General features: G+C 34.9%; 1 protein-coding gene across 1 annotated transcript in view; it reads left to right on the top strand.

Annotated features, from left to right (window-relative positions):
• The window catches only part of PDS5B (PDS5 cohesin associated factor B), a 183,313-nt gene that overhangs the window by 154,796 nt on the left and 5,856 nt on the right, over nt 1-22,661 (top strand). The window contains exons 25-31 of the mRNA XM_011946898.1: nt 6,651-6,855; nt 9,130-9,244; nt 11,382-11,514; nt 11,835-11,954; nt 12,921-12,983; nt 13,716-13,861; nt 17,653-17,758. Coding sequence (XP_011802288.1) covers nt 6,651-6,855; nt 9,130-9,244; nt 11,382-11,514; nt 11,835-11,954; nt 12,921-12,983; nt 13,716-13,861; nt 17,653-17,758 — 888 coding nt within the window. The remainder of the gene's footprint in view (nt 1-6,650; nt 6,856-9,129; nt 9,245-11,381; nt 11,515-11,834; nt 11,955-12,920; nt 12,984-13,715; nt 13,862-17,652; nt 17,759-22,661) is intronic.

The raw sequence follows: 22,661 nt of genomic DNA, 5'->3' as shown, positions 1-22,661 counted from the left end.
GGACTTTCACGTTAGTAAATAAAATAATTTCAATACAAGTTTTTCATTAATAATTTGGTTATTTTACACTAAGTTTTTCTGTTCTTTTCCAAGCAGTCTTAAGAATTTACTTCAGTGATCATTGTAATTCTTCCTTCCCACCCTTTATTCTAGTATGTATTTTTAAATTGCCACTTATGTATAACTCTCTAGACGCAAACAATCATCTATTTTTAAATTGTAATCATTTTTGTCAAATGATTTGTCAAGACTGGTACTTCAGTCTTTTAAAAACAGCTATTTCAGCTGGGCACGGTGGCTCAAGCCTGTAGTCTCAGCACTTTGGGAGGCCGAGACAGGTGGATCACGAGGTCAAGAGATCGAGACCATCCTGGCTAACCCGGTAAAAGCCCGTCTCTACTAAAAAACACAAAAAACTAGCCGGGCAAGGTGGCGGCCGCTTGTAGTCCCAGCTACTTGGGAGACTGAGGCAGGAGAATATCGTAAACCCGGGAGGCGGAGCTTGCAGTGAGCTGAGATCTGGCCACTGCGTTCCAGCCTGGGCCACAGAACAAGACTCTGTCTCAAAAAAAAAAAAGCAGCTATTTCAAATTCTGTTAATGATTTTAGTTTTATTCAGACAAAACCATTTAAGAAATAATATTTGGGGGCTGGGTGCTGTGGCTCACACCTGTAATCCCAGCACTTTGGGAGGCTGAGGCGTGCAGATCATGAGGTCAGGGGTTCGAGACCAGCCTGGCTAACATGGTGAAACCCCATCTCTACTAATAATACAAAAAAATTAGCCGGGCATGGTGGCGTGCACCTGTAATCCCAGCTACTCAGGAGGCTGAGGCGGGAGAATCGCTTGAACTGGGGAGGCAGAGATTGCAGTGAGCCGAGGTCGTGCCATTGCACTCCAGCCTGGGCGACAGAGTGAGACTCCATCTTAAAAAAAAAAAAAAAAAAAAAAAGAATTTTGGGGAGCCCATAACTTCCTTGGTTTAGTTGCCCTGCTTAATTGTTGGAGATAATCTTATAAGAACTGAAAAATTGTTTAAAATGTATCTATTACATTTCTTAGAAGAAAGCAGCGTGTAATTATTTTATTAAATTGGTAAGACTTGCAGTCTGTCAGGTTCTTGGTATGATATTTCTTAGAGCATTTGCTACTATCATTATTGAAGTGGAAATATTTAAAAAGCACAAAGTATGGAAATTCAAGAAATGGACTTTATTTGAAACTTACAGTATATAAGAAGTATGTGCCAGCCATTGGGTAAATGTCCACTATGAATAAAAAGCATCCACAGTCACTGACGTCTAAGGACTTCCTTTTCCAGCACAATATTTGTTGTATATTGCCACCTCAAGCACCAAATTCCCAAGGTGAAAGTTCAAATGGCCTAAACTTTAAGATTGCTTTGGAATTCTCTTGACTATGGAACATGTGTCAGTGGTTAAAAATGAGTTACTAGCATCTTCTCACAACTTAGAAACATATCAAATTACCCTATTTTAAACAAAGCTTTTCTCTAATTATGTTCTTCCTTTACATCACTTGCCCATCTCCTCTTTTTAAACCTCCAAACCTCAGGAGAGAGTAATCTATCTTTGTCTCTCTTACTCTCTTATCCTGTCTTCTCTACTCACATTTTGTCATTTGCCTTCATTGTTTTCCACAAATGTCCTGTTGAAGTCCTCAAGTCCAATGATACCGGGCTTCGTAATCCTGTTTATATTATTTGACACAACTCACTACTCCTTTATTCTTAAAACTGTCTTATTTGGTTTCTGTCTCTTGATTATTGCTTTACTTATCTGATTACATTTTCTGGCTCGTCCTCTTTTTTTTTTTTTTACATGTATATGTTTTATGAGGATCTGTCTAGGATCAACTTGTTCACTTACTCAGTCTTCTTTGGCCGTCTCATCATCTGTGTAAGTGACTATTACATCAGCAACCTGAGTTTTTTTCAAGACTCAGGTCCTACTTCAAATGCTAAACAGAAATTTTATACTTCTATGTTCTGTGAATATAATCTTGAGATAAATTTATAATATTTCCCAGATCTATTCTTTCTTGACATGTAGAGTCTATATAAGTGTTAAATAAATCTGAATGACATTTCTTATACCTAAAAGCATGGTTTATATTTGACTCTTGGCTTGTCCTTGCACCTTGTTGCAAAGTACAGATAATTCTGTCCTTTGATATCCATGATATAATTTTTATTCATACTTTCTTGACCATTCTTATTGCTGCAATCATCATTAACTCTCACCAAGACTGTTGTGAATCTTTTTTATTGTTGATAAATTTCTGTAATTACAGTTATGATCATGTCATTCCTCTGTTTAAAAAATATTTAGGAGGTTTATACTTGTAAAAATGACTGCACATATTTTACAGTCTGGTGTTTGAGTCCCTCTAATATTTTAACCCAAATATACACTTAAAAATCTTGTTCAGCACACTCTCCTTTACTTAACTTCATTTCATGTTGCTGAACAGCTTTTTTTCTTTCATGTGCCTTGTACTTTGCTGCTTTTAATTTTCTCCTTACTCTCCCATTTCCACACATCCAACCTCACCCTTTCTTCAAGTCAGCGCTCAGACACAACCTTCTTTACAAAACTTGCTCTGATTCTTTTAGCTGGAAGAAGTCTTTGATTTCTGATGAACTTTATCTGCAGTCCTCTGATACATACAAGACTATGCTTTGTGCTTTGCTACATGTACTTTATTTCTTGAGTTGAGGCTCTTTAAATGCAGTATTGTATCTGGGAGGCTGCTGTTATGTACTTGAACAGAAAGTACATTTGCAAAAGTTTAATAAAACTATGAATTTTAACATAATAATTGCTTAGATATTTTAGAACTTGGAATTCAGTTCATGGAAAATTTACTCTGTACTTCTGTGTGCTATACATTGTTCTAAGTTCTGGAAATGCAAAGATGAGTAAGTCATGGTTGTAGCCCAAAGAAGCTAACAATCTCTTAGGAGAACAGAAAATAGAGCTGTATCAATAATACAATGAGATACACAAAGTAATTGAACTATTTGCATGGAATTAATGGTAGTTTTGAGGATACTTTGTACGAAAAAAGTCTACTAAAAGTGAATTTACTTAAGCTGCAGACTAAAATTAATTTCATAGTAGTGAATAAAAGCTTTGATTGGAACTTTATCTTGGGGGGGAACTTTGTAGTATTAGACACCATCTGTTTTTTTCCTATGTTTAACGAATTATATACAGTATTTGCTTTTTTGAGGGTACATTTTTTTCAGATAAACTTGTATTACTCTATTGTTTACTCCCCATTTCACTTTTGTAGTACTGGTCAAAAGGATAATCATCTTTGCAGAAAAACATTTGAAGACTGCTTCAGTTCCCAGTAGTGCTTTTTATAGTTATTTATTCACATGATTCTCTTGAAGTTCCTGTGTATGTGTCATCATTCCTGCCAGTTTTCTCTTCTTCAGTTATTGTTTGTGTTAGTGGAGTTGCCTGTGATTTCCCAGTTATCTAACATCACTTTGATGACTTTTTGAAAACCTGCTACTTGTGTGATGATTCAAGGGTTGACGCTGCAGTTAACTTGTATTGTGTTGTTGCATCCTGAATGATTAGTCAGAGAGGGACAAAAACCTGTACTTGATTGGGATTTTAATGAATGGCCTGTTCATTTGTGAATACGCTTGTGATATGTGGATTTTTACTTACCCAGTTTGTAATTGGGTATTTTCATAATAAATAATTCTGTAACGGAGACTCTTCTCTGTGGGACTGAGGGCAGGGTGAGTTAACGTTAACTTTGTTTTGTTGAATACGAGGGTAGGTAATTGTTTCTGTGAAAACTAGAGTGCTTGTTCCCCTTCCCTCCCCACAGCTAATTTTTACACCCCCCCCCCCAGATGGAGTCTTGCTCTGTCACCCAGGCTGGAGTGCAATGGTGCAGTCTCAGCTCACTGTAACCTCTGCCTCCTGGGTTCAAGCAATTCTCCTGCTTCAGCCTCCCGAGTAGCTGGTATTACAGGCACCCGCCACCATGTCCGGCTAATTTTTGTATTTTCAGTAGAGACAGGACTTCACCATGTTGGCCAGGCTGGTCTCAAACTCCTGACCTCAGGTGATCCACTTGCCTTGGCCTCCCAAAATGGCTCAGGTGTGAGCCACTGCGCCCGGCCTGTGTGTGTGTCTGTGTGTGTGTCTGTGTGTGTTTTAAACTTTAGGTTCAGGGGTACATGTACAGGTTTGTTATATAGGTAAATTGTTAGTCACAGGGGTTTGGTGTACAGATTATTTCATCACCCAGGTAATAAGCATAGTACCCAAAAAGTAGTTTTTCCATCTTCACCCTCCTCCTACCCTCCACCCTCAAGAAGGCTTTGGTGTCTGTTGTTCTTTTCTTTGTGTTCATGTGTACTCAATGTTTAGCTCCCACTTACTAGTGAGAACAGCAGTAGTTGGTTTTCTGTTCCTTTATTCGCTAAAGATAATGGCCTCCAGCTCCATCCGTGTTGCTGCAAAAAGCACATGTAGTATTCCATGGTGTATCTGTATCACAGTTTCTTTATCCAGTCTACTGTTGATGGACATTTAGATTGATTCTATGTCTTTGCTGTTGTGAATAGGACTGCAGTGAACATATACATACATACATGTACCTTCATGGTAGAAATGATTTATAGTCCTTTGGGTATATATACCCAGTAACGGGATTGCTATGTCAAATGGTAGTCCTGTTTTCAGTTCTTTGAGAAATCACCAAACTGGTTTCCACAATGGCTAAACTAATTTACATTCCCACCAGCAGTGTATTAGTGTTCCCCTTTCTCCACAGTCTCACCAGCATCTGTTATTTTTTGGCTTTCTATTAATAGGCATTCTGACTGGTATGAGATGGTATCTCATGGTTTTGATTTGCATTTCCCTAGTGATTAATGATGTTGAACATTTTTTCATATGCTTGTTGGCTGTGTGTATATCTTCTTTTGAAAAGTGTCTGTTTATGTCCTCTGCCCACTTTTTAATGAAGTTGTTTGGTTTTTGTTTGTTAATTTATTTAAGTTTCTTATAGATTCTGGATATTAGACTTTTGTTGGATGCATAGTTTGCAAAAATTTTCTCCCATTCTGTTGTTTGTCTGTTTACTCTGTTGATGGTTTGTTTCTTTTGCTGTGCAGAAGCTCTTTAGTTTAGACTACTTCTCTAAAAGTAGATGTTTAGTATTTTGATAAACAAATTTAAATGAAATGAAAGAAGATATATAAAATAAGGATTTAAAGATAAGGGCAAGATGTTATGACTAAGATTTTTGGGGAAGGTAAACAAATTAAATAATCATTCTGGATGAAGAAATTGTTACAACAGTAAGAAACACACCATACCGTATTTAACTAGTGGAGCATAAGGTGTAATCATGAAGGTCTTTGTAGGTCATAGAGAAAAGTCTGAACTTTTCCCTATGCAGTAGTCTCCCCTATCTGTGGTTTTGCTTTTCCGGAGTAAGATATTTTAAGAACAAGGGAGACCACATTCACATAACATTTATTATAGTATATTGTTATACTTGTTCTATCTTCTTATTAGTTATTAATTTATTGCTGTGCCTAATTTATAAATTAAACTTTATCATAGGTATATATGTATAGAAAAACACCTATGTAGGATTTGGTGCTATCCTCAGTTTCAGACATCCACTGTGGGTCTTGGAATGTATCCTTCACTGATAAGGGGGAACTCCTGTCTTTCAGAAAAACTTCTGGTCATCTGTGTGTCAGGTTTTGTGTTAGGCTTAGAGAGGTAAAGATAATTCTTTTCTTCAAGGAACAAGTACCGATGGGTAAGACAAACATTTAAACCAGTCATTTTAATACTTTATACTAAATGCTATGCTGGAGATAAGTACAGAATGCTAAGAGCACAGAGGTGGGTGCTGGATACAGATTACACACTGCTGTCTGTCTGATATATAAGCTGTCTTTAAGGGTAAGTAGGAGTTAGCTAGGAGAGTAGGGGTAGGTAGTTTAGGAGAGGGGAGTAGTATGAGGTAAGCAGGCACATGGGTAATAATCAGCCTGGTTTAAGTATAGAAGTCAAAGTAATTTGGTGTTTCTGAAATGGATTAGTAATTCTTACCTTCAGAGTTGTGCTTTTTAATTCTTTATTAAAAGATAAGATCTTGCTATGTCTGTCTTAGCCTCCTGAGTAGTTGGACTACAGGTGTGTACCACTATGCCCAGCTAGAGTTGTGCATTTTAATATGAATAGTTTTTTTCAGTGATAGAACTAAAATATATAAATTGGACAGTTTTATCTTGCCCAGTAAGTGAAAGAGATACGTATGAGATTGTGTTTAAACCTTAATTTTTGTATCTTACTTAAGTTAGGGCAGATTTATATTTATTAGTTTTTTTTCTGTTTTAAAGGTATGTTTGTTTTCTAACACATCTAACTGGTACTTATTAGGGTCCAGATGAATAGTGCAGCTTTGAAATGAACTTTAGTCACAACATCTCCCTCTTGTGAGCAGTGAAGCAATTCTCATAGATAAACTTGCTACTGTTTATTCTTTTCTTTACTTAAAATAGCAAATTTTATATCTGAAGTCGTTACTCTTTGCCGCCATTTGAATAATATCTGGAATAATTGTGTCTTTACAGGATGAATGCTATCAAGTAAGACAAGTGTTTGCCCAGAAACTTCACAAAGGCCTTTCCCGTTTACGGCTTCCACTTGAGTATATGGCAATCTGTGCCCTTTGTGCAAAAGATCCTGTAAAGGAGAGAAGAGCTCATGCTAGGCAATGTTTGGTGAAAAATATAAATGTAAGGCGGGAGTATTTGAAGCAACATGCAGCTGTTAGTGGTAAGCATATAAGAAAATGAAAAGGATACTTTTTCAGCCTACTAATTTCAGTTTTATAGAATACAACATGATATTACTGTTATTTATTATTTGTAATTGACGCTCATTAAGATATTACCATTTTTCAATAACTGCTTTTCATTTAATATAAAGGTAATTTAAAAAATATAAATGCATAGTACTTAAATATCAGCCTTTATCTCTTTATGTAAAGGACTAAATGGCCAAAGAAAATAAACAATAACATTAGAGGTACTTTTAACAGAATAGTAAAATTTGTACATTTATATAGATTGTCTAAGCATTATCTTATTTTAGTTGAAAAAAAGTACAAGTCTTTGATCTTTGTTGTTTGTTCTCACCTGTAGCTGACATTAATATCAGGTGTTTGCGTGCCTACTTTTCATCTGCTCACTTTACCCCATTGAAGTTAGTTGCTGTGCCTCTTGACTTCTATGATTTGTTTAACAATCAGCATTAAAATCCATCCCGTTATCTCAGTTAGAAATCAGAGGCATTATTCATACCGTTTTTCCCTCCTCTCATCCGTGACCAAATTCTGTTAATTCTTTCTCCAAATGTCTTGAACATTTATCTTCTACTCTCCTACCTTGCTATATTTTCACTTGGATTGTTGTATACATTGCCTCCCTGTAGTAATTGTTCCTGTGCCTCTGACCCACTGCCTGCTGTATCACATTGCTATCAAAATTATCCTTCTCAAACAGATTAGATCACATCAGTCCCTTACTTGAAATTTCTGTGGATTCTCTGTTGCTCGTGGGATAAAGTTGAAACACCTTATCATAGCCCTTTATAGTTTGCTCTCAGCCTGAGTTTCAAGCTTTCTTTCTGCTCCCTATTATGAACTCTGTGTTTCATTTACTTTCGATTACTTGAAATTTGTGTAACAGTCTTTTTTCTCTGTTGTCAACTCTATCTGGAAATCGCTTCCCGTTTCCAAACAATGAACAAAACCAAGGAACATGTTGATACCTTTTGAATGCTTCAAAATACAGTTTTTTGGCTACCACATCACTGTGACCCTCTTTCTTTTTCTTCCTTACTTTGGAAAATGTGAGGGTTCTGCAGTCACATCCCACCTCTGCCATTTACCGGTCGTATTTTGGCAGATTACTTAATCATTCGTGCCCTAGTTTCCTTATTTGCAAAATTGATATAATTATACTGATTGCTTATGGTTGTTATGAGAATTTAAAAATTACATGCAGTGCCTGGCATAATATATGGCCCAAAGAAGTGCTCGGTATGTTAGTCATTCTTTTGGTGCACCTTTCACATTGAAGTGTAGCTTCCATCTCTGATTATGCTTTAGTGTGAACTCTTTACCTAGTCTTACTCATCTTTATATTTTTAGATCCTGCCTGGAACATAGTAAACACTGAATAAATATTTGATAGAATTTAATTTTAATTTCACCAGATTTTGAACTGTGTTACTTTTTTCTTTCCACGTTGGCCTTGAAATGAATGATGCTACATACAAACTATTCTCTGTAGATTTAGCAATAGAAATAAAGGAAATTTGATGCTTTATTGACACATATACACGAGGTTAAAACATCTAATTTATATTTTTATTTGGAAAATAGGAAATATAAATGGAAATTGTCCAGAATATGAGTCCCAATCTGTGTGTACCCTTTATTAAACCAATTAGGTTTACCATTCTGACCTCTCTAACAGAATGTGCTTATCTCAGCCAACATTCAAAAATAATTGAATTTAAACTAAATAGCTGTTGAAACTCTTAAGTCTGTTCCTTTATTCTGTTCTTCTGTTACAAGTAGTATCAGCCTCTTGTTGTTCCATACTGACTCTGAAAAATACTAGATGTTACTCATTTTGCTCAGCAGCTTACAAGCGAGTGTTAAACATAGGGTCACTTCTAATAGGAAAAATAGATGTTTTTTCTCTCACTCTTGAATATAGTTTGTTTGGGTCACTTTTTCCTTACATATTTTAAAACTGAAATATTTGTTTCTGTAGCCTCAGCCCATGGTGTGTTTAGTAGGCCGTTTCAGTATTGAACATGGTAGATGAATGAATAGACTGTTTATCGTGTACCTCAGCACAGGGTATTTCAATATATTTTTCTTCAAGTCATTGTGGTAAACTGTTGGGATGCAGAAAATATAGTACGAAAGAAAGAATGTGTAAGATTTGGTTTTCTAACCTGGATATTTTTGTTTTTTTTGTTTTTTTCTTTTTTTTTTCTTTTTCTTTTTCTTTTTTTTTTTTTTTTCTTTTTCAGAAAAATTATTGTCTCTTCTACCAGAATATGTTGTTCCATATACAATTCACCTTTTGGCACATGACCCAGATTATGTCAAAGTACAGGATATTGAACAACTTAAAGATGTTAAAGAGTAAGACTTTTTCCATCCCATTTTCATATTTTCTGAAAGTTATTTTTTTCTCCTTAATGCTGATAATTGGATCTCAACTGTAATTAGTTTATTGATGTATTTCATTTCTTAGGCGTTTAAGGTTCTTTATTTGCTCTCTTGTCTTCCTTTTTTCATACCATCTCTTTATATTACATTTTTAATGTAGTTTCCCAAAACTTAATCATAATTATTATAGTTATGTTTCTTCACCAGTCTGGTGTTCCTTTTCTATTTGAAGTAATTCATTAAAATTTCCATTCCATTTCTTATCTTTTCCTTCTTCCTTCTGAAACTGTGTAGATTTTCATGTGAGGTCAGTTAATAATCTCTCTTTTATTCATGTAGTAAGCACATTTTTCTTTGCAATAACTATCTTCCTCTGTAGAAAGAGAATGGTCTAATTTAACAATGGGCCAAATTCATAACTGGGGAACTACTTCCACTTATTACTTAATTGGTAATTCTCTAACTAGAGTTTAAAATATTTATAATTCTTTCAAAGATTATTGCTTAAAGACTGAAAACACTGTACGTGCCTAGATGGGGAATAGGAATATAGTGATATTTAGAGAAGTCTTTTTAAGACCAGCATAATTCTTTAAATGAGCTCGAGATCCTAGTCCTCTTTCAGTTACAATAAAAGATTACCATTGGGATTTTTAATCAACTAATTTATGATGCCTTTATTTCCTGTTATATTAAAATAATTCTTAATGTCTTAATGTATGGAAATATTTCATAGTTAAATAATTTGAGAAGCTTCAGGAGAATAAAATCAAATTACTGATAAATTCTCATGGCAAAGGGAAAAATGCCCTTTTTTCCCACTGCAGTTTTCTTTTTTAAAAAATAAGAAAGTAGTTTGGCTGGTCATGGTGGCTCATGCCTGTGGGCTCAGCACTTTGGGAGGCTGAGGTGGATGGATCACCTGAGGTCAGGAGTTCCAGAACAGCCTGGGCAACATGGCAAAACCCCATCTCTACTAAAAATACAACAAAGTTAGCCAGATGTGGTGGTGCGTGCCTGTAGTCCCAGCTACTTGGGAGGCTGAGGCAGGAGAATTGCTTGAACCTGGGCAGTGGAGGTTGGCATTGAGCCCAGATTGCGCCACTGCACTCCAGCCTGGGCAACAGAGTGAGACTCCGTCTCTATTTAAAAAAAAAAAAAAAAAAATGAGTTCTGTCAAAATTAGTTCTATGTTAGAGTGATTAAAACTGTTGAAAACATCTAGCCACCTCTTTCTGAGAACATTGGGTTTTTAAAAATAAATAAAACATCCTTTGGAATTTACTAGACATTTACAGTTGCATTTCTAAGTTGCCTCAGTGTAGCCATGTGTGGTCTCCGTTCTATCAGGGAGCCACTTCAGAAGAACTTATCCTATACCTAAGTTCCTAAAGGTTATTTTTTTCTGTTCTAGTATAATACCTTGCTTCACATTTCTCTCTTTGTTTTCCCATTACTTTTCTCCTCTATGTATCAACTATAACTTTGCTCCTTTCTCTCTGTATAATACATAGGCAAAACACTTTTCATTTTTTATTGAATGGAGTTTTATGTAATTAACTTTAAAACTGAGCTACTGAAGCTTTCTTTTAATTTTTCCCTTTTTAAAAGCAAAGACAATGCTTATAGTTGTCTATTGTGACTTGTTCTCTCTATTAATGAATATTCTTAACTGTTTTTATATTTAATAAGGCAGTTATATTCTCTTGAAGAGTTCCCATCAGGACTGTAGTCAGTCTTGAGTATCTGAGGCCTCACTTGATCCATGGCCCCACTATTCCTTTGACAGTCTTTAACTCCCTGTCATAGCTGAGGGTTAAGATGACTTCATCCTTTCTGCCATTTGTGTTTCCTCTTTAACCTGCCTTCTTGGAAATCTAGTGAGATTATAAGAAGGGATCTTATAAGCTCATGTCTGCATTGTTGACCTGTTTATATGTTTGTGTGACATACTCTTTTTCCCTGCTGGTTTGTAACTGTTTCTTTCTTTTTTCTTCCTGGAGTTATATAATCTAGGTTCGTTATATTTATATTTAGAATTATTGTATCTATATTTAACAAAGGATTATTTTCTCCTGTATTTCTTTTTTCCTTTTTTTTTTTTTTTTAGATGTCTTTGGTTTGTTCTGGAAATATTAATGGCTAAAAATGAAAATAACAGTCATGCATTTATCAGAAAGATGGTAGAAAATATTAAACAAACAAAAGATGCCCAAGGACCAGATGATGCAAAAATGAATGAAGTATGTAATTCTTTGTAAATAATTATGGTTCCATATTGATTTAAAAATTTAGGTGTAAGGTATGAAACTTTTGTAGTATTTATAGACAGCATCAAATAATTTTTTCTATTAGTAATTAGAATTACATATAATTAGCAGTAATTTTATTACAAGTAAATGAGAAAACCAGTAGTGTAAGCTAAAATGCTTACACAGACTATTGCTTTCATTAGTTTACTATTCAGACTGGATTCATGTTCTGATATTATTGCTAGTTTGCTAGTTTACAGAGTCTAGATTGCCAGCTTAAGTATCTGTTTTTTAAAAATATACTATTGCAGAAACTGTACACTGTGTGTGATGTTGCCATGAATATCATCATGTCAAAGAGTACTACATACAGTTTGGAATCTCCTAAAGACCCAGTACTACCAGCACGTTTCTTCACTCAACCTGACAAGGTAGTTGCTTTACAATTTTTTTGTGTAAGTTGAAATAAAATGTATTCTCAGCCCTGGGTTGTAGGAAGATAGGAAGCATCATGGGAAGATTGCTATGAGTCTTAAGAATGTGATTTAAGATCAGAACCAGAATATGAGTCAAACTGGAGGATACACATAAGTTTCAGATATTAGGATGATCTGGTGTTTATGTTCGGTTTTAAGACAGTCTTAGAGCACAGGCAGAAATGTGATCAAAGCATGTGAATTTGTGAATTAATGGCCATTGTTCAAAATGGGAAGGAGAGTGCTGATAGAGATACAGTCTGAAGTTAAAGCCCTTTATTGGGATTTGTAATTGGTATGAGGAAACAAGCAGAAAACAGACACTGGAACATGCCTAAGACCCTGGGAATACTACAAGAGTGTTACCAAACCACTCTCCAAAAAACTTGAGTGTGGTATGAGATGTAAAAAGTATTTCCCACAATCCCTCTTACTCCCTCATAATTTATTTAATTCCTCATAATTTAGCTGAACATATTGAGTAACAGAGTATGGAAATGACCACTATCCTCTTTTTGCTTTTAAAGCAAAATGCCAGTTAAGACCTTACCAGGATATAGAGATTTGGAACAGCCCTATAGGAGTGCTTAGTAGCTAAAAGGGCTGTCATGTTGAGGTGAGCAGAGTAATAGGAGTATGTATATGTGGTCTTTCTCCTGAAGGGTGTTATTAAAGAAGCATGTGTTTTCTGATGCACTCTGAGAGCTCTAACATGTTAGAGCTCAAATATGTTTTGTTAATATTAGAGTTGGCATGAGATTGGTTTAAGCTTATTACAGTAGTTAAAATCAGTGACTGAAATTTTGTGTTTCATATGATAATTTAGTTTAAATAAACTGCTGTTTGCTTTTTTGGCTTTTGAACCACCTCGTAGATAGTGTTTTAATATTCACTGACAACTTCTTTTTCTCTTGGTTGTAGAATTTCAGTAACACCAAAAATTATCTGCCTCCTGAAATGAAATCATTTTTCACTCCTGGAAAAGTATGTTTTGAGAATCATTTTACTTTTTATGTGGCAGCTTATTTTAGTGTGGTTATTGGCAAAACTGTGTTATATTGTATTGCTTCAAAAATTTGTATTTTCAAGCTAGAAAAATATAAGTATTATCTGTCTTCCATTTACTAGTAAGAAATAATTATATTTACTAAATATATGCAAGCTGAAATACACAGACTTACTTTTTAGCTTGTAATTAAGTCCCCCAGGAGACCTGATTCTTTTTTTTTTTTTAGTAGAGACGGGGTTTCACCATGTTAGCCAGGATGGTCTCGATCTCCTGACCTCGTGATCTGCCCGTCTCGGCCTCCCAACGTGCTGGGATTACAGGCTTGAGCCACCGCGCCCGGCCAAGACCTGATTCTTAGACATCTTAGATTAATATCAAGATAAAAAATCTTAAAAAAAGCATATTCTTATGTCTTTCCATGGCAAGGGTCTAATTATCTATTTTCATTGTTGATTATTCATTTCATTTGTTCTCACTTTTTATGTAAGCCATTTTCTCCAAATAACTAAGAAATTCAACTGTTATGCTGTCTTTATAGTTTTTAATTTGTTTAAGTAATATTTAGTTTATACTTATTTTGCTTAAGGATAGACACATTTTTCATGATTTGTAAGTAAATACCTTGACAGAGATGTTATTTATGGTTCTTTACATGTAACTTTCTTTTGGCTTTAATCAAATAAAAAGATGTGCATTTCTCATTTCAGCCTAAAACAACCAATGTTCTAGGAGCTGTTAACAAGCCGCTCTCATCAGCAGGCAAACAGTCTCAGACCAAATCATCACGAATGGAAACTGTAAGCAATGCAAGCAGCAGCTCAAATCCAAGCTCTCCTGGAAGAATAAAGGGGAGGTAAGTGCAGAAGAAAAGCCACAATTTACATTTAAGGATTCCAGCAAGACTATGAGATTTGAAATAATATAATCCAAAATGTTTCATGTCAGTAAATGGAAAGTAATGTATTACTTACTTTTTCCATTTAACATTGGTAGTCACAAGTTCATACTTACTTGCTTTCTCATTTTGGATGGGTGCTCCATGTTAGCCTTTCATTGTTTAGTTTGTTGGGGGTAATCTGTGTTAGTATACATAAACTAGTTTCCAACCTCAGTGTGTAGCAGTTCTAAAACTGTTACATTATGGTGTCTCATACAATGGCATACACAGTCATTAAACATGATGAGGTCTGAGTTAGTATAGAAGAGTTTCTTCAATACATTATTGAGTGAAAAAGGCAAAAGTATAGAAAACAGCATTATGGAATCTTTAAGTACTGAAAGCAGATTTATGTTCACATTTGTTTTTATATGCATAGAAAGTTTTTTTGAAGAATATACAAAATCTTAACAGTGTTTATGTTAACCTAGTATAGAAGGGAGGTTATTTTATACTTTTTGGTATCATTTGAATATCTTTGTTTAGTACCATGTACATGTATGAACTTTTTTGTTTGTTTTAAAAGTGTGTTTTTGCTTTTTGGGTTTTTAAAATTCAACTTTTATTTTAGATACATTGGGCACATGTGCAGTTTTGTTACATGGGTATATTGCATCCAGGTAGTGAGTATAGTACCCAATAGGTAGTTTTTCAGCCCACATCCTCCTTTCTCCTGCTCCCCCAGTAGTCTGCATTGTCTGTTGTTCCATGTGTATGCCCATGTATGCTCGATGTTCCCTCCCATTTATAAGCGGAACACGTAGTATTTGTTTGCTGTTCCTGTGTTAATTTGCTCAGGACTATGGCCTCCTTGCTGTGAAGTACATGATTTCATCGTTTTTTATGTTTGTGTAGTATTCCATGGTATATATGAACTTCATTTTCTTTATCCAGTTCATTATTGATGGGCATCTAGGTTGATTCCATATCTTTGATACTGTGAATAGTGCTGCATTAAACAGATGAGTGCATGTTCCTTTTTGGTATAGCGATGTATTTGCGTTTGGGTATACAATCAGTAATGGGATTGCTAGATCAAATGGTAGTTCTGTTTTAGGTTCTTTGAGAAAGCTCCAAACTGTTTTCCACAGTGGCTGAACTAATTCACATTCCCACCAACAACCTATAAGTGTTCTATTTTCTCTTCTGCCTCACCAGCATCTGTTGTTTTTTGACTTTTTAGTATAGTCACTCTGACTGATGTGAGGTGGTATCTCATTGTAGTTTTGATTTGCATTTCTCTCATAATTAGTGATGATGAGCATTTTGTTATGGTTAGCCATTTGTCTTCTTTTGAGAAGTGTCTGTTCGTGTCCTTTGCTCATTAAAAAATGTTTTTAAAATGATTCTTGTTTTGAGAAAAATAAAAAGGAAAATTAATTCATCCTTTCACTGGTTTTAGCATAAGTGCTTAGGGCACCATTCGTTAGCACAGAGCGTTGTATAGGGCTAAACTGCCACTATTTATTGATTTTTGCCAAGTTATTATTAAAAGACTATACTGTCTTTTTCATTGTTGATAACCAATCAGTAAAGAAGGTAGGTGACATTCTAAAAATCTTACCACCACATTTCTTACAGTGAATAAAGTGTTGAATGATATGTAGTATGATAGAAATGAAAGAAATTGCATTTATAGCTTTTGTTTGTTCTAGATTCCTGTATTAATGCATGTTAGTGGCTAATACCTAAGTGACCGTTTAGTTATATCAGTTGGACATTTTCTACCAAGTGTCCTCATATTTAACATGACCAGAAACATTTCCATCAACTCATTTTCTAAATTACTGGTTTTTCTCCTTGAATTCCTCGTTATAATCAAAGATGATCTAATTCACTTAGTCATCTAGGCAAAAAGCCTCAAAATTGTGTTTGACTCTTCTCACCTCTATATTTGTTCAGTTGCTAAGTTTTGCTAACTTTTTTCTAAGCAATGTTTTGTACTTCTCTTTTTACTGTCATCATTTAGTTCATTTTCTTTCTTTAATTATTGTTGTATTTGACTAGTTTACTTCCTTATTCCTCTCAACTGTGTATGTTGTATCACTGCTAGATAATCCTTTAAAAATACTACTGTTGTGATGTTATTTCATTGCTCAGAGATCTTAAATTGACTTCCCTTGTTTACTTTCAAGACAAGTATAATTCCACCCTCTCCTTATCATCCATTTGTTACTTAACACAAAAGTGTTGTGATTTATATTTTTTCAATATAGTTTTCTTTAAACTTTCTTTCAACTTGTGACCAATCTGTTTTGTTATTTTTTTTCTTCTAAATTCCATCTGTTTAGTGGGACTGTTTCCAGGGCAATGAAGTAGGTATATTTGAGAAACCTGTTTGGTTGGAGAGTAGGAATGAGGGAAAAATTATGTGAGGGAGTTAAGAGGTAGCCTGATTATATTTGGACTTTGTGAACCATGGTAAGGAATCTGGATTTGATTTTAAGTGCAACTGAAAGGTTTGCCAGGGTGTCTAGCAATCTAATTTGTAGTTTTTTTTTTTTTTTTTTAAATTGCCTTGATGATTTGTGCAGAATGTACTATAGAGGAGCTAGAATTGAGGTAGAAAAACCAGTCAGGAGTCAGCGAATCAAAATCTGTGGCAGGGATGAAGAGGGAAGAAGATGGTAAATAGTCAAATTTCAGATTTTTTTTTTTTTAAAGAGTAGTCAAGTGCAGTAGTGAGAAGGGAGGAGTGAGTTAAAACAAGGAGTTTGATGTGTAACTAACTATGAACAATCAGTTGAGAATAACTCACTACCTTTATACCACTCTAAGATTTATTTAGGTGTTAGATGCAGATGATCTTTCTGATGGATTAGATGTGAACAGCTAGGGAAAGGGAGGATTTAAGGGTGTATCCTGGGCTTTTTACCCGAATAACTGGAGAGATGGTGGTACCGTTTACTGAGATATAGAAGCCTTGAGGAAGAACAGGCTCTGTTTGTATGTGTGTGTTTTGGGGAAGTGGGAATAAGAAGAGTGTTCAAATAACTGTTTAGGTTACATTAAAGATCAGGTGCCTATTAGAGTTTCAAGTGAAGTGTTGAGTAGACAATTGGATATGTGAGTTTAGAACTCAGTGCAGCTGGACCAGAGATTGAGATTTAGGGTTCAACAACGTATAAATAGTTTTAAAAACTAGATAAAGATGAGACCACCGAGGACAGAAGCCTGGACCTTTATATGAATGCCTACTCTATGTCTGGTGCTGATTTAAGTGCTTTGCATACATTGGTAAGTAAAATTGATTGACAAAAGATTCATGCTTATATTCTAACGGAGGAAGGTAGTCAGTAAGTAATAAATGTAATAATTATGGTGTGTTAGAGGGTGTTAAATGCTACAGAGAGAAGAAAAAATAGAGTAGGGTAAGGAACCGGGGCAGGTTGCAGTGTGTAGACCAAGCTAACCTGCCAACAAGAAAAGTTTTAATTGATTCTATGCTCTGACCCCAAAATAGAATTTAGATTTTAAAAAGACAGAAAAAAACTAGATTTAAATTTTTGATTTTTTAAATTTCACTATATTGAATTAAATGAACTTCATTGCTTGTTGAGTTGGTATCAAATGTGGTAGAATGAAACTGGTTCATTTTTGAAAAGAATGAAATTTTTTCCCATAAATCTGTAAAGCTATGCTAGGAACAGAAAAAGCTTTTAAGGTTATTTGATTGTAATAACAATTACAAATATCTATATTAAAAGGCTTGATAGTTCTGAAATGGATCACAGTGAAAATGAAGATTACACAATGTCTTCACCTTTGCCGGGGAAAAAAAGTGACAAACGAGACGACTCTGATCTTGTAAGGGTGAGATATTTGCATTGATTTTATAATAATATTAATAATAATTTTACTTAGTAAATAGTAATATTTACACTGAAACCAGTTAACATGACTAGCAAATTTACATTTTCATTTTATTTTAGTGGTTTTAATCACAAACCTGAGTTTATAATTATCCTCTATGTAATTTAAGTATATAGAATCTGTGCTCCTTATAAATATGATGTGTAATCTCAATTGTTCAGGTTTTTGGTATTAGACTTGCCAGTTGCATACTCAACTGCTTGGTTTTTGTATTGTTTTGTTTTCCTCATTTGCTTGGGGTTTTGTTGTTGTTGTTTGTGTTAACATAGGATATTTAGACTTAGCCTTAGAGAAGGGGAATGGAATGAGGATCCTTAAGACACAAAATACAGTTATGTCTTCTAACACAACTCTGGACTTAACTGGGTTCATTTTGACTTTACAGTTCAGCTTCAGATCATTTTCTTAATAACTGATTAGGCTATCAGAATCAGTTTTCTTAACTGTATGTAAATTATGGATACTTAGCTGGTAAACTTTATCAGAGTAAGTGATTTAGCCCAAATGAATTGTTGCTGCTGTTTCATTGTTACGACTTTTGATTATGGTTATCATAATAATAAAAGTTAAAATGTTTGAATCTACTTGATTAATAGAGGTGAGAGGTTATCCTTTGCTTTCTCTAAAATATTACTGTCCATCTTGTCTTCCACTGGTCCAACATTACACATGCCAAGGAGTTTATTTTCATGTTTCTCCAGTAACTTATTTTGACAGAGTGTTTCTTTCTATTTGGAAAGAATTATTCTTTTCTTTTTTGAGATGCAGTCTCACTTTGTCGCCCAGGCTGGAGTGCAGTGGCGCGATCTGGGCTCACTGCAACCTCCGCCTCCCGGGTTCAGGTGATTCTCTCTCCTCGGCCTCTTGGTAGCTGGGACCACAGTTGTGTGCCAGCATGCATGGCCAGTTTTTGTATTTTTAAAGGCGGGCTTTCACCATGTTGGCCAGGCTGGTCGCAAACGCCTGATGTCAGGTGATCGACCCACCTTGGCCTCCGGAAGTGCTGGGATTACAGGCTTGAGCCACACCACCCAGCCGAGAAAGAATTATCTAAAATTTTACTGAATTCTTACTATATTTACTGTAAGTTATGATGTTTATTGGCGCTTTAAAAATTTCACATGAGCAAAATTAAGAATTGATCACTTAGTTTGAAAAGAGTCTTGTTATCTGGATTTACAGAAGAAAATCCTTGAATTGGACAAGGTATTATGTCTTCTTAGTTCTCACTTAGTGCAGAAATTCCTTTATTAGTGATGAGAGCTGGTCACCATGTTGAAAATGCTTTAAGCAGAGAGCTCATGATGTATTTCATTTGTTGGAAAAGTCAACTAGGCCACTCATACCCACACCCATAGTGTACTACACTTATACCTTTAGTGTTCCCATTCCCCAAAAGTTAGGAAACATGGTTTTTATTAATTCTTAATATTCTGTTACCCTATAAATTTTACATATACTTTTACCTTTTGGGATAGTACAGAGCAAAGTCTACTCTATTTTTCATAGAACAGTTTTGAATTTTTCAGCTCTTGAGATCTATTAGTGTGATTGCAATGGAGGCCTTTTGCTATTTGTTGTGGCATGGATAATGTGTAACGTTAGGTCCAGTTTTAGAGGTGCTAGGAGAATCTAATTATTAATAAGCTAGTTTTGACTGAAGTGCCCCCAGATGAGCATTATGAGACACAAATTGAATTTAAAGACCAGTGGATTATAATCAAAGAGCATGGTCTCATTTGCTTGTTAACAAGTTCACATTGAAATTTCACAGCAAAGGAATTATTTTCCATATACGTTTGTATTTAAATATTTAGCTTTATAAATAACATATTTTCCCTATCTTTTGCTTCTAACCTCAATTTTATACTCCTTCTATTCTTAAAACAGTGCAATGCAAAATGAAAAAGAAATGAGAAGTAGTGGTGCTTTAGGAAACTAGATTAGTATTCTCAAGAAAGTAGACATTGGGTTTTCTTTTTACCACCAACCTTTTCCAAAGCATAAAGGAAATCATCTTCCTTTTTAGATCTTTGGACATCAAAAAGAATTGTAACAATTAAAATAAGAAGTGACATTTTAAATTTAGTTCTGATTTAACATTTCTTTTACCTTCTCATTTTTGAGTAACATTTAATTTTTAATTTGTGCACAAAACTCTAAATAAATAAAACAGACTAAATCCAGTCATGTATAGATCTTCCTGTCTCCTTAGAATATAAGGATAGCTTAATGTTACCAAATCTTTTAATATAATAATATATTAAATAAACCAAAGGGAAAACCAAAAACAAATAATTTCAGATCATGCCAAGAGGACATAAATAAAACTTAAAATCCGTTCTTGACAAATATGAACTTTTAGTAAACTAGTACCAGAAGGATACATCTTTAAGGTACTAAAAGTTTTGTCTGTTTTAAATCAGTAGTCAATGCCATTCTTCCTGAAGGCAAAATACTCGAAGCATTCTTTTTAAAAATCAGGAACAAAACAAGCAACCTGCTGTCACCACTGTTTTTTAGAATTGCTCTAGAATGTTTGATGAATTGTTAGTCTTGTAATCTTAGAAAAATAAAACAAGCAATTGAAAATCTGTCCCTACCTATGTATATATTTTTGTTTGTAACTAACATTACTGTGATAATTTTGCTTTGTATCAGATGTACATTTAGGGGGAAAGGGATTATTTTCTTTATCACAAGAACCACTGCAACAACAAACTTTGATTGATTGATTGACAGATTCATAGATTTAAATATAACCTTAAAAAGAAATAGGGAGTACCTACATGTAGAAAATCTCAAAACTGAGATAGGAAGGACCTATATGTAGAAAATCTCAAAACTGGAAGACTTGAAGAGAGAGAAGACAGACCATGTTCCTGTATTGAAAATAGGAATAAAAAAAGATGACAGTTTTTTCCAAGTGAATACATAATTGTAAAATTCCAGCATGATTTTGTTTCAAGTCTATGTGGAGGAATAGATAGATATAAAAGGAGGAGAAATAAAGGTAGGTTCAGCCCTACCAGACACATAATTATACTTAGTAAAATATTGTGCTTCTGTTATGATAGCCCATAAATATTCTTGTTCAAAACATACAAAATAAAGGAAGCACTACAAATCATTGATTCTGAAATGGTTGAATGTGTCTTTGGGAGTGGAGAATTCAGTTTAGAATCTCACCTCACATTCTATTCTAAAACAATATACAATAGTGTCTTAGTCAGCTCAGGCTGCCATTATAAAATACCACAGACTGGGTAGCTTAAACAACAGAAATGTATTTTCTTACAGTTCTGGAGGCTGGAAGTACAAGATCAAGGTGCCAGCAGATTTGGTTCCTGATGAGGGCTGTCTTCCTGGGCTACAGATGCCACCTTCTCCTGTGTCCTCACATGAGAGGTGTGGGGCGGGGGGAAGAAGAAAGTCACCCAAGCTCACTGGTATTTCTTCTTCTAAGGACAGTAATCTCATCTTGCGGGTTCCACCTCATGACCTTATCTCAACCAAATACCTCCCAAAGGCCCTGTCTCCAAATAGGGTCACATTGGGATTAGAGCTTCAACATACAATTTTGTTTTTTTTTGTGATGGGGGTCACAATTCAGTCCAAAGCAAGTAAGAAATAACACTTAAAGGCCAGGTGCCGTGACGCCTGTAATCCCGGCACTTTTGGGAGGCTGAGGCAGGTGGATCACTTCAGGTTAGGAGTTTGAGACCAGCCTGGCCAGCACAGCGAAACCCCATCTCTGCTAAAAATACAAAAATTAGCCGCTTGTGGTGGCACATGCCTCTAGTCCCAGCTACTCAGGAGGCTGAGGCAGGAGAATCGCTTGATCCTGGGAGGCAGAGGTTGCAGTGAGCTGAAATTGCCCCACTGCACTCCAGCCTGGGTGACAGAGCGAGTCTCCATCTCAAAAAAAAGAAAAGAAAAGCCAGGCATGGAGGCGGACACCTGTAGTCCCAGCTACTCGGGAGGAGGCTGAGACAGAAGAATGGTGTGAACCTGGGAGGCAGAGCTTGCAGTGAGCAGAGATCATGCCATTACACTCAAACCTGGGCAACAGAGTGAGACTTCGTCTCAAAAATAAAATAATAATAATAATAAAGAAATAACACTTAAAAATAAGCATAGAGGCATACACAAAAGCATAGAAGAATATAGAGAAAACCCACTAATACCCCAGTAATCAAAGTTGGCAAAGGACATAATATAAAGGATGTAATTATGCAGTTCACACGCAGGAAACTCAATTTAAAGTTAGAAAAAGTTACAGATAATTTGATAGTTTTTGTTTTCAGTGATGTTTGAAAATATAAATTGCTGCAGATTTTTGGAAATTAACTTTGTATTATAAATGTTCATACATACAAATTATTGTGTCTTTGGAGAATTTCTTCAGCCTTCACGCTGGTTCACATAGAGATTCTCTGCATATAGACTAGGATTTTATTTTAAATGGGAAAGCCATTGGTTTTTTATTGTTTCTGTTGTTAGTTATACCTAGAAAGAAGCATTATCTGTAATTCAGAAGTGTTTCCAAAATTTATAATAAATGATGAATATGTTTACCTTTTATATCTTGCAACCTCCATTTGTAAAATAATACTTCTTTGATGATGTTGTAAGCATGTCATATAGTTAATATTTTATGTCTTACGCACTGTGTGGTAAAATTAGAATTACTTAAATTGATTATCAAAACAGATACTTCAGTATAGTTGTCATTTAGGACCAAGTACTGAATTTATAATGCTCTTTTAATGAGATAGCTCTTCACTAAAATTTATAATGTAATAAGATACTGATCTTGAGAGGTTTCCTTTTAAGACACTCC

Source organism: Colobus angolensis, unplaced genomic scaffold (genome assembly GCF_000951035.1).
Source record: "Colobus angolensis palliatus isolate OR3802 unplaced genomic scaffold, Cang.pa_1.0 Scaffold255, whole genome shotgun sequence".
Classification (NCBI taxonomy): Eukaryota; Metazoa; Chordata; class Mammalia; order Primates; family Cercopithecidae; genus Colobus; species Colobus angolensis.
Note: the sequence above shows the minus strand (reverse complement) of the source record. Positions and strands in the feature narration are given on the sequence as shown.